Source organism: Trachurus trachurus (assembly GCF_905171665.1).
Source record: "Trachurus trachurus genome assembly, chromosome: 13".
In the NCBI taxonomy this organism is placed as follows: Eukaryota; Metazoa; Chordata; class Actinopteri; order Carangiformes; family Carangidae; genus Trachurus; species Trachurus trachurus.
Window position 1 is genome coordinate 11,041,490 of NC_139892.1, and position 14,890 is coordinate 11,056,379.

The window sequence follows — 14,890 nt, forward strand, 5'->3', positions numbered from 1 at the left end:
TGCCCTTTTTTATATCTAATGTGTTAAAACAGCTTATTAATGACTCATGAGGTGTTAATGAGCTAATAAATTAACTCATAATCAACCGTTCATGAATCCATTTTCTTTTCCTTTATCATATTAGTCATCCTGTATAGACAAGAGATGCACAGATAAATATTGTGTTTCTTTTTTAAATAGGATTTATTGAAAAAAACTTCCTTTATAAAATATAAGAAGCCTGCAAGCTGTAGCCTACGTGTGGTTGTATTCTTTGTGCCTCAAAAAGAAAGAAAAAAGAAATCAAACCATTTAATTCAGCCTAGTGTTACAGGTTTACTACATGAAGCAGGGAAGGCGGGAAAAGGAAGATGGACAGGAAGGACGGATGGAGGTGACAGAGGATCACGAGGAGCAGGAGATGAAGATGAGAAAGACGAGCAGAAGGGCTGATGGCTGCAAAAAAATGTGCTTCCTCTATTCTGCCGTCCGACTCCAGGCCGGCGCTCGGCACTCGCGTGACATGAAAATCTGAGGCTGAGCACATATTGAGTATGAGCCTCGTTAATTAGCTTTCAACCACTGTGCTTCAACATGATAAAGTATATACTGTAGGCTCTGATGGCACGCATGGATGAAGCGTGCACCGGGCGGAGGACAAGAGAAAAGAGAGAGAGAGAGCTGCACACGAGGGAAAAGAGAAGCTGATGAGTTTCTTCTCGTGAGCAAAAAAAAAAAGCCAATTTTAAGTGTTATTAAACTCCTGAATTCCTGATGAACCTGATTCGCAGTGATAACGGAGGCATGAGCGATGAAGAAGAGGAGGTAGATGAGAGGTCGAGCTGCAGAGATGGATGGATGCACGTCTGGGTGAAGGGTGAGAGAGGAAATTGAAGAGAGATTATGGGGATGTCAGAGGGAACAAACGAGCTGGAAGAGGAAGAGGAGGGAAGGACGATGATAAAAACAGAGGCATGCAGGCAGCGAGTGTGAAGGGCAAAGACAGATGGACAGATAACAGTGATGGGAAGTGTGTGTGTCTAGATAGTATAGATGAGGGTTGACTTTATTTACTGTTTGCATATCCTAAAAATAAAAAAAAAACGTCATAATGAGTAATCCTGAGCTGCAGAGTTGTTTTTCATGTCAGTGTTGGAGATCTCAAAACATTAATTTGATGTATTGTGTTTTGTCTGGGGTTCAGCCGGCAGTCACATGAGGAATCGGTGAATCACATAAAAGGACGTGTAATACTTCTTGAAGAGTAGAAATAACACATTATTCTTTCCTTGGCTAATATTTTCCCCGTCATCCTCACTTTGCGTCTTCCTTCTTTTGTTTAGTGGCAACTGTTAATCTGCTGCATCTTTCCTGACGTTTTATTTGAAGTTTTTATATACACATAGAAAGATGTATTTAGGCTATGTATGATTTTTAAGTACCAAGAAATGTATTTTCGTATAGTTTAGGCTACATCCCGTCTCAGGCTTCATGTCTTGACCTCTGTTAACAGGTGCTATAAACACCAACTCCTCCAAACGCAAAAACAACATCTTTTTTTTTTTTTTTTTTGCAGTGTCCACTAAAATAGCTCCCTCATATCGCCATGGTAACTATAACACTTATGATGGCTTGGTTAGGTTCAGCTACAAAAGGTTTAGGTTGGTTTAGGAAGAGAGTGTGCTTTGCGTTTAAATAAATTATTCCTCAGTATTGAATTAGATGATTAAGATGCTATTGGGTTGTAGGCTATTGACAGCCCTTTCCTTTTCCTTATGTCACTTACCACCACAGGTATATGTTGCCTAGCAACAAAATGTCACTATGGGCCATAATAACCCACTGCACCAACAACCTATGGGCTCACATTCTTGAATAAAAAAATAATATATATTGGATTTCAGGTAAATACCAAATTGCTTGCTGGATTGGATGGTGAGTCCATGTGGGCGGGGCTTGGTGACTGTTTTGTTGTGACATCACAAAGTTCAGGAAGTCCTACAGCTCAATTTAAAGTAGCCTACAGTTTCTGAAAAAAAGCCTTTGTGGATTTATCTGTGGAGTGAGGTGGTGGTACTTTCACAATATTAATAAAGAACCTAAATGTGCACTATAATAAAACTACACATGGAAATCTACTTTTATACAATTGGACCTTTAAAGTGGCCACTGCTAGTCTACACATCTTAAGTAAAACTTTGTATAGCTGAGAACTGCAACACAAAGACAGAAACATGAGGTTGAGTAGCTACAGTGATTATAGGTGACTTAACAGTCCATGGTAATGACAATAATAAAGACTTTGATGTAAAAATTTATGGGAAGGAACAAACAAACGTTTAATGCTGCATAAACAGTGACATCTCTTTCTCGGGGGACTCTTCAAAGAGCTGCCATTGCATAACACAGCTGCCACAAATAAACTCCACCACTCCGATAAATTGATTTATTTGAGTTAATGAGCAACAAAAATTGACAATAGCCTGTATCACTGTCGCTAATTGGTACGTTTACTGCAAGTCAGACTTACCCCATCATTAAATTTCATGTGCTGCAGCTGCATTCGCTGTGACGCTGTAAAAAAAAAAAAAAAAAAGGGGGGGGGGGGGGGGGGGGGGGGGGGTGGAGGTTCTGTTAGTGTAGAGGAGCACAAGTGTACAGACAAATCAAGTCAGTGTTATTTATAAAAGCTCAGAAATCACAAGTTTGTCTCGGAGGGCTTTGTATTCAGCTCACTTCCAGAAAAGATCTGGCTGGCTGCTGCTTTTTACAGTCTCTGTTTGGGGGAGTAAATTTCTAGGGAGCTGATGTCACAGTCACATTGTGAGCGATGGAAGGTCAAGCACTGAGCCATAACAGGCAGCTCCAGATGGCGACTGCCAGACTAACACGTCTAAATGAATAGTTATCGAGCTATGATGGGCAGGGGAGTTGGTAAAAAAAAAGAAAAGAAAAGAAAAAAAGGCACAAATACGCCATCAAATCTGCCTCCAGGTGAGGTTTATTCACCTCGAGCGGTGGTCTTTATGTCACATGTCACGTCATATACTTGTCATGTGTAATATGTCTCTATAAAAGCAGCCCGTGGAGAGAGTAAAGGATCTAAAAAAACATGTTTTCTCCGTGCAATATGTGTGCTTTATTCTGGTCGACTCTGAGAATGATTTAGATCTCATGACATAGAAATTGTTTTTCGGGAAACAGAGGGATCATCTTCTGTGAATTTTCTCAGGCTCATGTGTGTGTGTGTGTGTGTGTGTACGTGTATGTGTGTAGTAGTAGTAGTAGTAGTTGTAGTTGTAGTTGTAGAGAGCAGTCAGTCAATCAGTGTTTTAGATTGGGGCTTGGCTCGGCTTCATCAGACCCCCGACTGTGTGTCTGTCTGTCTGTCTGTGACAGGAGGTTGTCATCTCACTAATCAGCTTATCACCTGGAAGAGCAAAGGGTGCAGACTTAAGGTGAATAGGGGGGGTGGAGGGGTGGGGGGAGCTACTGGGAGGACACAGGACGTTATGTAACAGCTCACAGTCAATGTAACAGACTTTATGCACTTCTTTATAGGAATTATGACAGTGTTTTTCAACCTTGGGGTCGGGACCCCACATGGGGTCACCTGGAATTCAAATGGGGTCGCCAGAAATGTCTAATAATTGATAAAAATAAAAATAAAAAAGACTAATACAAATATTTTTTTAACTAATTGTTATTATTTTTAAAATTAAGATTAAAAACACCACAGGCAATCTTAAACAACTGTATTCTATACTTTCACTTTCTCGAATATAAATCAAGTTCAAATAAAATGCAACATATAAAATCTGAGCTGGTGCATCTTGATTGACGTGGGTCGCCTGTTTGTGATGTCAAAATGGGGTCACAAGCCCAAAAAGGTTGGGAACCACTGAATTATGATATATATTTTACATGCACAAATCAGAATAAGAATTTGGTTTGTTTCCAAGTGGATTTGTTTTAGTGAATGGTGCAAAACAGTGAAACAGTAGGAAGAACAAATAAGGTTTAAAAACCAAACATGTGGATGAATACAATAGGAAAACCATATGTAACCATATTGATATGATTTTGACAATATCACTAAGCTGTCAGTTGATTTGATAACAAAAAAATGCATTAAAAGATAAAACAATATACTCATTTATATAATAAGAACATTGCAATGTGACAGTTGCTGATATGGGTATGGGTAGCCTATATGGTATATATGGGTATACTATATGGCTGAAGTCACGCAGCCGTGCACAGTAAACCCACAAGCAGCAACAAGAGGCATTCATCAGCTTTATTATTAGGGGGTGTGGGGAAAAAACTCACTTCGGTGGAGACTGGCTGCTTAGAGGGGTTATTTAATCATAGTTTGAACAGACGCAGATATTGCCTGGTTGATGGGCAGGCCACAGTCCATTATCAGTTTAATGAAGCTATAGCGGAGTGAAAAGACAGGGGCCGTGATTGATGACACTGAGAACGACCAGCCAGAATTCGAACATGTTATTAGTTATTCATGATTTCTTGGAGTCATTTTGAATTATGTGTCCTCTTTCTCTCTTGTTCTCATTTTTCTTTTTCTTTTTTTCCTTTTTCTTCTCTGACATGTATTTGTATGTATGTGTGTGTGCATCAAAGCTGTATGTGTGCTTATTACGCTCCACCGGCTCAACTCCATATTCTGCTGACGAAGACAGAGAGAAGGAGAGATTAGGGGCGGAACGTGAAAGGAAATGATAATGCATGAGCTGAGTTTATACATTAAAAAACCTGACTTGCATGTGCTGTTACAGGGGGAAAAAAAGGGAGGGTTGAGGGGGTGGAAGTTGCTGATGAAGAGAGACGAAGGGAGGAGAAGATGGCTTTGGGTGTGAAGAACAAGAGGAACAAAGGGAAGATAATGAAATTAATGAAGAGGTGGAGATGGAAAGAAAATGGGCGAAGAAAGAGCTGGAATAGAAAGCATGTGACAAGATATGAAATGACTGAAATGTATAATATATTAAGCTTAATTTAGCTACAGCTATTTATAGACATAATGTAAAACTCATTCATTTCTGACAACAGTGAATGGATGGAGCACAGAAAGAACACACACACACACACACACACACAAAGTTCCTCCTGTGACGTGACATTGATTAAACCCATGAAAACTCATTTCTGTTCCCTACAATGACACATGTATTTTATGTATATTTTCAACCCTTCATGAACTGAAAACTGCCTGGATTTAACTCTATGAGCCTGTGCCTCATTTAGTATTCATAGCTCTGTGGATATGCAATAAAAACACAATGTCCAAGTGGTAATATAGGAATAATTCAGGTTTACAGATTGACTCTGAAGACAAATTGAACAGTATTGCCACCAATAGGTTTTGAGTGTGGCTCACACTACTAACAAGACTAGGACCTCCATCAAACATCAAATCAGAGTAAACACAAAACGATAGCAGACTATATAAAGGTTATATATGTATCACGATATACTGTATATTGTGTGCGTAACAGGCCTCAAATCAGGACGGGTTACTCTCTGAAATAACCTCCGCTTGCTTTATTCCTTGTCTGTATAATATTGTGCATAAACTTTTTCTAATTGTCCTTTGTTGTGGTATATATATAGATTAGTATTTATGTGTGTTTTTATAGAGCCATGCTTGCAATGTTGTTCTGCTCTGCATCTTTGACATTTCTGCATAATGACAATAACGAGAATCTTGATCTCCATCCTCAGCTCTGACAATTAACAAAGCTACTTTAGCCAACTCAGATGAGATAATCAAATCTAAACTGCGACTGTGTTTACATAAGTTTTGATTTAGATTTTTAAAAATTGTACCTTTAGCCGTTGTTCAACTGAACTGAAAGCCAATGTAAACCTTAGGGCTCAGTAAATGTGGTTTGCTGCTGTATTACTCTCAGGCTTGGCCCTCGAAGGATCAAACCATCCACCTGTTGGAGCCTCTGTTGTCCAAGAAAAGAAGGAAGATGAGTCTTTGAAGTGGGTCAGCCTGCTCATACTGATGTGATGCAGCTGATCTTCAAATGCAGCCACTGAAGGATGCAGCCTTTGAACAGTGGTGCTATCGAGAAATTATATATGGAGAGTCTCGTCCCACATGAGTTCGTTCGACACTGCTGTGGAAGTGGAAATGCAATATTCTGCTTGTGTTATCCTGTAGCACATACAAAAGAAGAAAAAAAACTTGATTTAAGTGTGTTAAGTTCATTCACCAGTTGTCCTTTTGAAATTAAATGCTAAATGATAGATGAAAAATCGGTAAAAGACTAAGAACAGTCAGTAAAGCTTCAGTAAAAAAACAACAACTAAGTAAAACACTTAATAACAATGAAATATTAGTCAAAAGCCAAGTTAAATAGGTGGGTTTTGAGCCTGCTCTTAAAAATATCAACAATCTCTGCAGCCCTCAGGTCCTTCCACAGTAAATCTACTGTCGCCTCACAGCAGGAAGATTATGTGCCCTTTAAAGTCCACAACTCCAACAATATGGCATGAATAACAGCTTGTTTCCTTCCAATTAAGTAAAATGACTCATCAAAACAAACCCACAACAACACGACCCACGCAAACTCACACATATAGCAGGTCATTGTTGAGTGCAAGGAGTCATTCAAAAGTCACGGGGAGCGAGGGCGAGTCAAGCAGACGTTTTGAGGTTAGCATCAGTTTACAACTTAGATCTGATGTATCATAGCTCATGTAAGCTGCCGTGCAGAAAAAAGCCCTTTATTTCCTTTGAATTATTCATACGCTGCTATGTAGCTAACACTTTGAAAACTCTCTGTGACCTAATGGGAATACTCATACAGTATGTACAGGCGCTGTCTTAGAGAGAGAGAGACGAGAGACAGGGAGAGAGATTTAGAAAGTCTTTTTTTTTTTCAACATGAAAACTGGCACAGAGGATTTATATATTAGATATAATATATTTATGTCTCTGTATTAATTCAATAAATTAAATACACAGAGTGCAATTTTCAGGCTGTGTGTGTTCATGAGTCTAGATTAGTGTGTGTGTCTCAGCATGTTCAAAGGATTTAGAGCAGCAGGCTGCAGTTTTTATTTCTGGTGTGAAGTCTCAGAGGAAAATCCAACCTCGCTTTGTGTGTATATGTGTGTGTATCTGTGTATGTGTTTTTCTTTCTAACGGTCCACATCCATTACAGCTGCTCACTCACTCCGGGTCAGCCACATGAGAGAGCACTGATATCCAAACGGGCAACATTTGATGGTGTTTGCATTTGTGTCTGTCGAGCCAGATTTTGTGTCTGCTGCACAGTGGAGCTGCTGCTGTGTGTGTGTGTGTGTGTGTGTGTGTGTGTGTGTGTGTGTGTGTGTGTGTGTGTGTGTGTGTGTGTGTGTGTGTGTGTGTGTGTGTGTGTGTGTGTGTGTGTGTGTGTGTGTGTGTGTGTGTGTGTGTCTGTGTGTGTCCAGTGCCATGTAAAGATCTGAGTGGGATAGCGGTGATTTACAGAGTATCAGCACTTTCCAGTCAATACACTCTCTATCCTATGACATGCTCCACTCAGTTTATGCTATTTTTGGCTGATGTGCTATTCTGAGTGATACCTCCCTACAAGATAACGGTTGCTGTATAATTGTGCAGCACATAGTATAGCCTACTAACGATGGGTTGGTGTTGGTGGTGTGGTGTGGTGAGGTGTTCGTCACCATGGTGATTAATTCTGTCAATGGAAATTAGACCAGATGTGTGGAAAAGGCAGATAACAAGATGATGGTATAGTGCAGACACATAGCCTACACAGGCACACAGTATGCACATGCACATGTATACAAAAGTGTTTGAATAATGAGTAAATGTACAAAAGATAAGACGACACACTTCACATTAATTGTCCAGCGTTGGCATGCTCGCTTAATTACAGATGACATGCATGTGTGTGTGTGTGTGTGTGTGTGTGTGTGTATGCCAATGAGGATACTATACCATACCGTGCATAACTAAGCTTCAGCAAAGACAAATTGTTTCATCCATCACAACACTACTAATCCCATTAAATATGTGATACGTTTTTTTTTTTAGTAGATTAGATGGCACGCAGGGACACAGATTTTGCACGAATGCACAAAGTCAAAAAACAAAACAAAAAACAAACTCTTAACATGTAGCTACATATGTGTCTGAATTTTTAACCCCTGATTCAATCATTGGTTGGTTTTCTCATTATACCCTTTGTGCCCTCCATTTGCCCTCTCAGGGATTGACTCCAGCAATGTGAGCATTAAGTAACTGGCCCAGCACGGCCGCCCACTAATGGCTTTCCTGCCAAGACTGTAGAGATTTACAGACTCCGCTGGCCTCATGGGAGCTGCTCAAAACAAAACAGCCCTGACAGCCGTTAACAGTCTCGAGAATACTGCGGCCGCTTTTTTACATGTGTGTAGCTACACGCTCGTCCCTTCACTACTACATCTCTGCTGAAACCGAGGGGAAAAGGGTAGCGGCGGCAGAGATAAAGAACAAGAGAGACAATCAATGGTTAATGGCCTTCCCACAGGGCCATCACTTCTGCTGCAGCTCACGGTAAAAACGGGTATTGGCAGGGGAGCAGCTATTAGAAAAACCTCAGACTTCATCTACTAACAAGCAGCTGCACCTCGCTTAAGTGAAAACAAAAGTCACAGTGATGAGCATCTGACAGGAGAAGACTAAAATAATCTGCCTGTAATTGCTGAAGCCTTCCACTCAGCACGGTCTGCAGCTGCTTTTACTGCAAACTCCATGACAGTCTGTCGAGCCTGTGGAAGGAAAATAACTGTTTTTTATCGATATCATTAAAAAAACACACACACACATACCAATTTCCGGTGAATTCACGGGGCCAGAGGAGCATCATGAGAAAAAGAGGACTGGAAATAATCATTGTTTTCATTGATTAATCGGTTTGCTTTGCCTTGGTTTGGATGCATATTTGCTAGACACCCAAAATGTCCAGATTACAATCTGTTTTGAACGCTACACAGCTGAGTAACCTCAAACATGTAAGAAATGCTGATAAGAAATGTGTATTTTTACTGTCAAGCACCCATAACTCACAATAAAAAGCTGATACTGTTCAACCTTGTGTGTTTATTGTTACACCTCAGGATGTGGCACAGATCCTGGAGGTAATACAAGGACATTTTTCTCTTGAAGCTGGAAAACCAATGAGCTATTGAGCAATGTACATTTCTGATGTCAACATTTAAGAGCCTCTACTTTCTTTTTATGAGGCACAAAACAGCACTGTGTGTCTTCGTAGACCTCAAACTTTCAGCCTCTGCATGGTTCGCTTTTCAAAAGTCCATTAAGGTTCAATTAAAAATACATGAATATAAACAAACATTGGGTGGATATGAAAATACAGCACATAAAACCGTTAACAGTAATGAATATGCCATCTATAATACAAGGAGGCAGATGTCATGGCTTTTGATATGAAAACATGAATATGAATATGATATTTAAAAAAAATATTGACCTCTACCTGACGAAGATTGATTGGCTTTAGAGTAAAGGTGTGTCCAATCAGAGCTGTGAGCTGAATACTTAACTTTTTAAGATACATTGATTATCATTGTGAGTTAAGGGAGGAGCCAAGAGACACATGAACACCCACAAACGTACCTGGACACACACACAAACACACACGCTCAGCAGATGTTTTCCAGAGACAATACTGATAAAGCATTGAAATTCTGGTCCAGTAGGCAATCCATCTATTCCTCCATCCATCCCCTGATCAATTCATTCATTCTGCCACTCACTCTTTACTTCATTGGTCCATATGTTCATTCAACCAAGCCTTTAGTAATGTGATTTGCTCAGGCTCCATGCAGACCTCCCTCCCTCCCTCCCTTTTGCCTCTCATCTCTCCATCCTTTTGTAAATCCCTCTAATAATAACAAAGAGCTAAGACACTTGTGTGTTTAGTTACTATGTGGTCGCCTGCTTTACATGCAACTTTAACAAAAAACATGAACCACTCACTTGCAACATATTGAGCGTTTAAACCCCTACACATACCTGGTGGCTTGTTTACCTCACGTATCACTGTCCCACCCGTTTTTTCTTTTTTTTTTTACCCCCCATCAATCCTCTGCAAACACAGATGAGAAGCAGCACGAGTCCTGATCTCATTTGCTAATTGTTTGTATTGGCAGTCATGAGCTGCCTGTCACACAAGCACGCTCCGTGTGAGTGCTACACATGCATGAGTGTTTGCATATGTGTGTAGCCTATACAGTGTAATATGGAGCGTGGGTGTGGTGCTGGTGCTTGGTTTGCTTGTTTTTCATTGACACATCTGTCAGGAGAAGCGGTTTCAAGCTGTCCTCACTGCTTGTGGTTTTAGAAAAAGAAAATCTCCAGGCAATATTGGCTTGCAATGTGGGATGTAAAAGAAAAAGAAAAAACCAACATACATGACCAGCAGACAGACGCTGCAGGCTACTCCCTTGAGATGACTGATTCAGTTAGATGGCTATGTGTGATATACATTATTTTTTTTACACCAATCAAAATAAGCTTGTTTGAAGCTGTATGAAGTCAAGCCAGGCAGTTTGAAAGCATAGGCAAAACTCATCCTGTGTTGCCAGTTTTGTAAATGGGCTGTGACTTTTTTTTTTTTTAAAGAAAGAAAATTATATAATTATAGCTGGCAAGTGTTGTACAGCAATTATGCATAATTTTTACAAAGGGAAATTATCCCTCTCATGTCTTAATTTGGCTGTTTTATAATGAAATACTCAAATCCCCTCTCAGTGCAGCAGGGCCCAGATGTGACCTTCGCCCCTTGTCTCGTTTCCCAGGTATAATGAATCCAAAAACTGTGAAGCTTTATTATGTCTGAAACTCACACGGTAATTACAGAGGGATGATGAGGAAACACTGCACAGACTAAAATATGCCCTTTTTTTGTGTTGCATTGATTGATAAAGGTCTCCGCTGAGGCTGTTTTTATTTTGATGGTTCAGATGTTTTGTGCTCCATCTCTTTCCCATTTTCTCTTCATGTTTGTTTCCTCATCAGTGTGTGTGTGTGTGTGTGTGTGTGTGTGTGTGTGTGTGTGTGTGTGTGTGTGTGTGTGTGTGTGTGTGTGTGTGTGTGTGTGTGTGTGTGTGTGTGTGTCAGGTCAGCTGAGGTTCATCTGGCTCGGATAAGCCATGTGCACGCAGCGCCACCCAGCGGCAGACGCACCACAGAACAACAATAAGACTGAAAACGCGAAGCCGCATTAATGTTTGTCCCTCACGTCTTCCCGTAGAAGTGAGGTATCATCATGTCGGCTCCGGTAAGTTACCCTTCAGATTTCAACTAATTACTACACGCTGCGAAATAAAAAAAACAGTTAAATTAACATTTTATCGTGTTGTGTAAATGTCGGAGTGCGGGCTGTTACTCAGATTATGGGCTGCTACCGTGTTTTGTTAACGGAGTGACAATAACATGCTGGATGTAGCTGTTAGCTGTAGGCTAATAAAACGCTGTTTTGTCGTCGTATTCACACAACATTTGGAGATTTTATATGAGTTTGAGTGCTGAATAAATGTATAACTGGTTTAAAAAATACAGGAAAGCTTTTCTTTCAAGTCCTCTTGCTACTAAAGGACATTAAAGTTCGTCTTTATTCCTTCTGATATGGTATAAATGTTTGTTTTCGTTTCGTTTTAATAGCCTATATCTTTTGCTTCCTGTCTTTTCCATTTTAACCTCCTCAATTGCTGTCGGTGTTTGATTATGTTTGGGTTTCTCTCTGTTCAGTTTCTGCACAGATGTTGCCAGAGGTCAGCGCTGCTCCTCGTTGCTAGGCGACCATGCAGCTCCAGCTCGCTGCCCTCTCCTCCTCTTCCTCCTCCTCCTCTGCACAGGAGACTCCTCCTCTACCTCACCCAGCGGTTTTATGACGTGGAGATGCTCCTGAGCTGGAGCTCCGAGATGAAGAGGAGAGGGATTCAGAAGAAGAACGCGTAAGAGACATTATACTGCGGGTGTATTTAAATCTACAGACCAGGAAACAGGGAGGTTTAAAAATAAAAAAAGAGCTGTAGTTCTCAGGTGTGACTGAGAAAAAACACACACACACAAAAAACACAAAAACTACAACTTAATGCACCACAAAATAGATCTTTATTTGAAGTAAAATTGCAAAAGCTATATCAGAATTGGTAACAGTCATAAGAATATCATTTTTAGGCTTAGTAATATTTAGATAATGGTCAAAACAGGATCATTTATTTTTAAAGGACAATTCCAGGCAAATTCGACCTGGGGCTATAGTTTCCTAATATTTTAGGTCTAAAAGAATGAATTTGAAGATTTTCTTTTTAACGTCTCCTGTTATGCAGTAGTTCTGTCTGTCCCCGCATCGCCACAGCAGCGTATAAAGGGAGCGGACGAATCTCAGGCTGCTTAGGCTGTTTACATCCCACAAAACCACACTTTCTTTTAACAGACAATGTCAGCTGACTGTTAAAACATACACTGAGGGATTTATTTACTTCAACATGTTTATAAACGGAGCTGTAATAGAAAGCACCAGAGTATGTTTACAGGTAGTCTGAAGCGCTCATGTTCGTTTTATCAATGAAAACATTGTGTCTCTGAGTTGATATTCCTTTGTTCAGGGGACAGACAGAACTACTGCATATCAGGAGCAATTAAGAATAATTCTTTTAGACTTCAAATATTAGGAAACTACTTGAATTCCCCTGGAATTGTCCTTTAAATCTTTTCCAGATGCAGTTTGTGAAGCTTCTTATTTGATTCACCATCACTGACGTTTCCCCATTGTCACTTTCACAGCTACTTCAGCTACGCTCAGAGGTTTCATGGGCCATACGTCGCAGCAGCATATTACATCTTGAGTATGAAGGGAGGATTTAGGTGAGTACCTTGTTCCATCATTCTAAATACAGTTTTATGTGTCCATACAACTTGTTTTATTACATTTATGTAAAGTTGAGTTCATGTATACTGACTATGATCGTGCAGTCGAGTCACATAAGACTGCAAGTGGTGACTATTTTCATTACTGATTAATGTGTAAATAATTTCCCCAAATTTTAAAGTGGTTTGTAAAATAAATAACCCATCAAAATCACAAGAGCCCAGACTGACAGCTACAGATGTCTTGTCATGTCTTGTTTTGTTTTGAACTGTAGCTCAAAACTGAAAAATATTGACGTGAGACTATTTTTGGAGTTGGGAGCGTAAACGGGAGTCATCCTCTTTTTCTTAATGTTTGAAGCGTTGCAAGCTGACTGATGTTATCAGATCAAGCTGTAACAGGACTTGACAGATCTTAATGTCCCATGTGGAAACCAACTGAGCTGAGATTTAAAGCAGCAGCTGAGCTCAGAGAGTCTTTGCAGCTGTGTAGTGCAGTCGTTTCTGCATAATACATTACTATCTTACTTTTAACTTTTGGGATGTCAAGCTCCCAACTGACTGAATGAAAGATCGTGATCAGCTGGTTGTGTGATGCTTCATGTTTACTTTTGATGTCTTCAAATGAGTTAAAATGTACTGAACGCATCCATTTATTTTCTTTTTTTTTTCGGGCAGTTATTAGCATAATATAAATTATTCATATACAGCGTTAATGTTATTGCCATCTCCAGTTTTTAATGTGACAGTCTTGTGCTTCATCCTCAGGTATGTTGGTCAGTCCAACTGGTTTCGCGCCGACCACAGAGGCAACTTCAACTGGGACTTCATGCAACACAAAGACGCTCCCCTAGAGGAAGTGGACATGAGCTGCACAGTCATCAACTACGCAGGACTGTTGAACCTCGGTACCGAGTTTCAACTTTCTAAATCACATTTATTCTTCCGCCGTAACCTCATTTCCTGTGTCTTTACTGTGGAGTCAAGCACGTGAACTGTAAATTCAGTTTTAATCCGATTTGTCTTCCCTCAGAGGGGCAGCCGTCTTTGAGAACCCTGACGTTACGAGGATGTCCGGAAGTGGATGATTGGTTCCTGGCCCGACTCCACATGTTCCAGGAATCTCTGGAGGAACTGGACATTTCTCACTGTCCACGCGTCACCACAGGCGGCCTGGCTGCACTGAGGAATCTCAAGTAATTACCCCAAACCTTACACTTGCTTTAGAAATGGCTTGTAACACTTAACAGACTGATACTCAATGATTTTGTTTTTAATCTTTTCTTGAATATCTTGAGATCGTGGCGTGATGTTTGGTTTTCAGATCATTTAGCCTCCTTCACTTTGTCATGCAAGTTCTATTGAAGTGATTTCTTGATACAACAGGTCTGGTAGTGATGGTCTGGGTGTGAAGAGTGAAACTGAACTCAGTTTTCCCCCCCCAAAAAAGTGGTTTATCACAGTTATTTCATGACTTAAAAAGGGGGGCAATTACTTTTTCACATAGGGCCATGTAGGTTTGGGTAGCTTTTTTCCCTTAATAAATGATACCATTCATTTAAAAAGTGCATTTTATATTTTCTTGGTAATTATTAAAATTTGTTTGAAGATCTTAAATGTTTAAGTGTGACAAATATGCAAGAAAATTAGAAATCTGGAAGGGGGCAAATACATTTTCGCAGCACTGTAGTTACAACATAGTTTAGACTTTAGATAGTTAAAGCAGAAGTAAGCGGAATATTTGTGTTAATATAAGTCTTAAATAGTTATATCTTCCGACAGCAATCACTTATATAGAGTGTTTGGTCTGAAACACGGGTCTGTCAGTCACTCTGCTCTGCTGTAAGCCCAGGAGAAAACTTTCCTTGTATCCTACAACCTTTATCCAATGAGGAGAGAGAATGGCATAAAGGGGCGGTCCTCTCTGTGTGTGCAGCCAAGGGATGCGCGTGAATGTGGTGACGTAGGGACGAGGGCGGGGACTGCTAA

The 14,890-nt window shown here is 40.2% G+C and overlaps 1 protein-coding gene across 1 annotated transcript in view; it reads left to right on the plus strand.

The window, feature by feature from the left end:
• The window catches only part of dmac2 (distal membrane arm assembly component 2), a 64,914-nt gene that overhangs the window by 49,376 nt on the left and 648 nt on the right, over positions 1 to 14,890 (plus strand). Inside the window, exons 2-5 of the mRNA XM_083985532.1 lie at positions 11,777 to 11,982; positions 12,818 to 12,898; positions 13,670 to 13,809; positions 13,935 to 14,097. Coding sequence (XP_083841658.1) covers positions 11,777 to 11,982; positions 12,818 to 12,898; positions 13,670 to 13,809; positions 13,935 to 14,097 — 590 coding nt within the window. The remainder of the gene's footprint in view (positions 1 to 11,776; positions 11,983 to 12,817; positions 12,899 to 13,669; positions 13,810 to 13,934; positions 14,098 to 14,890) is intronic.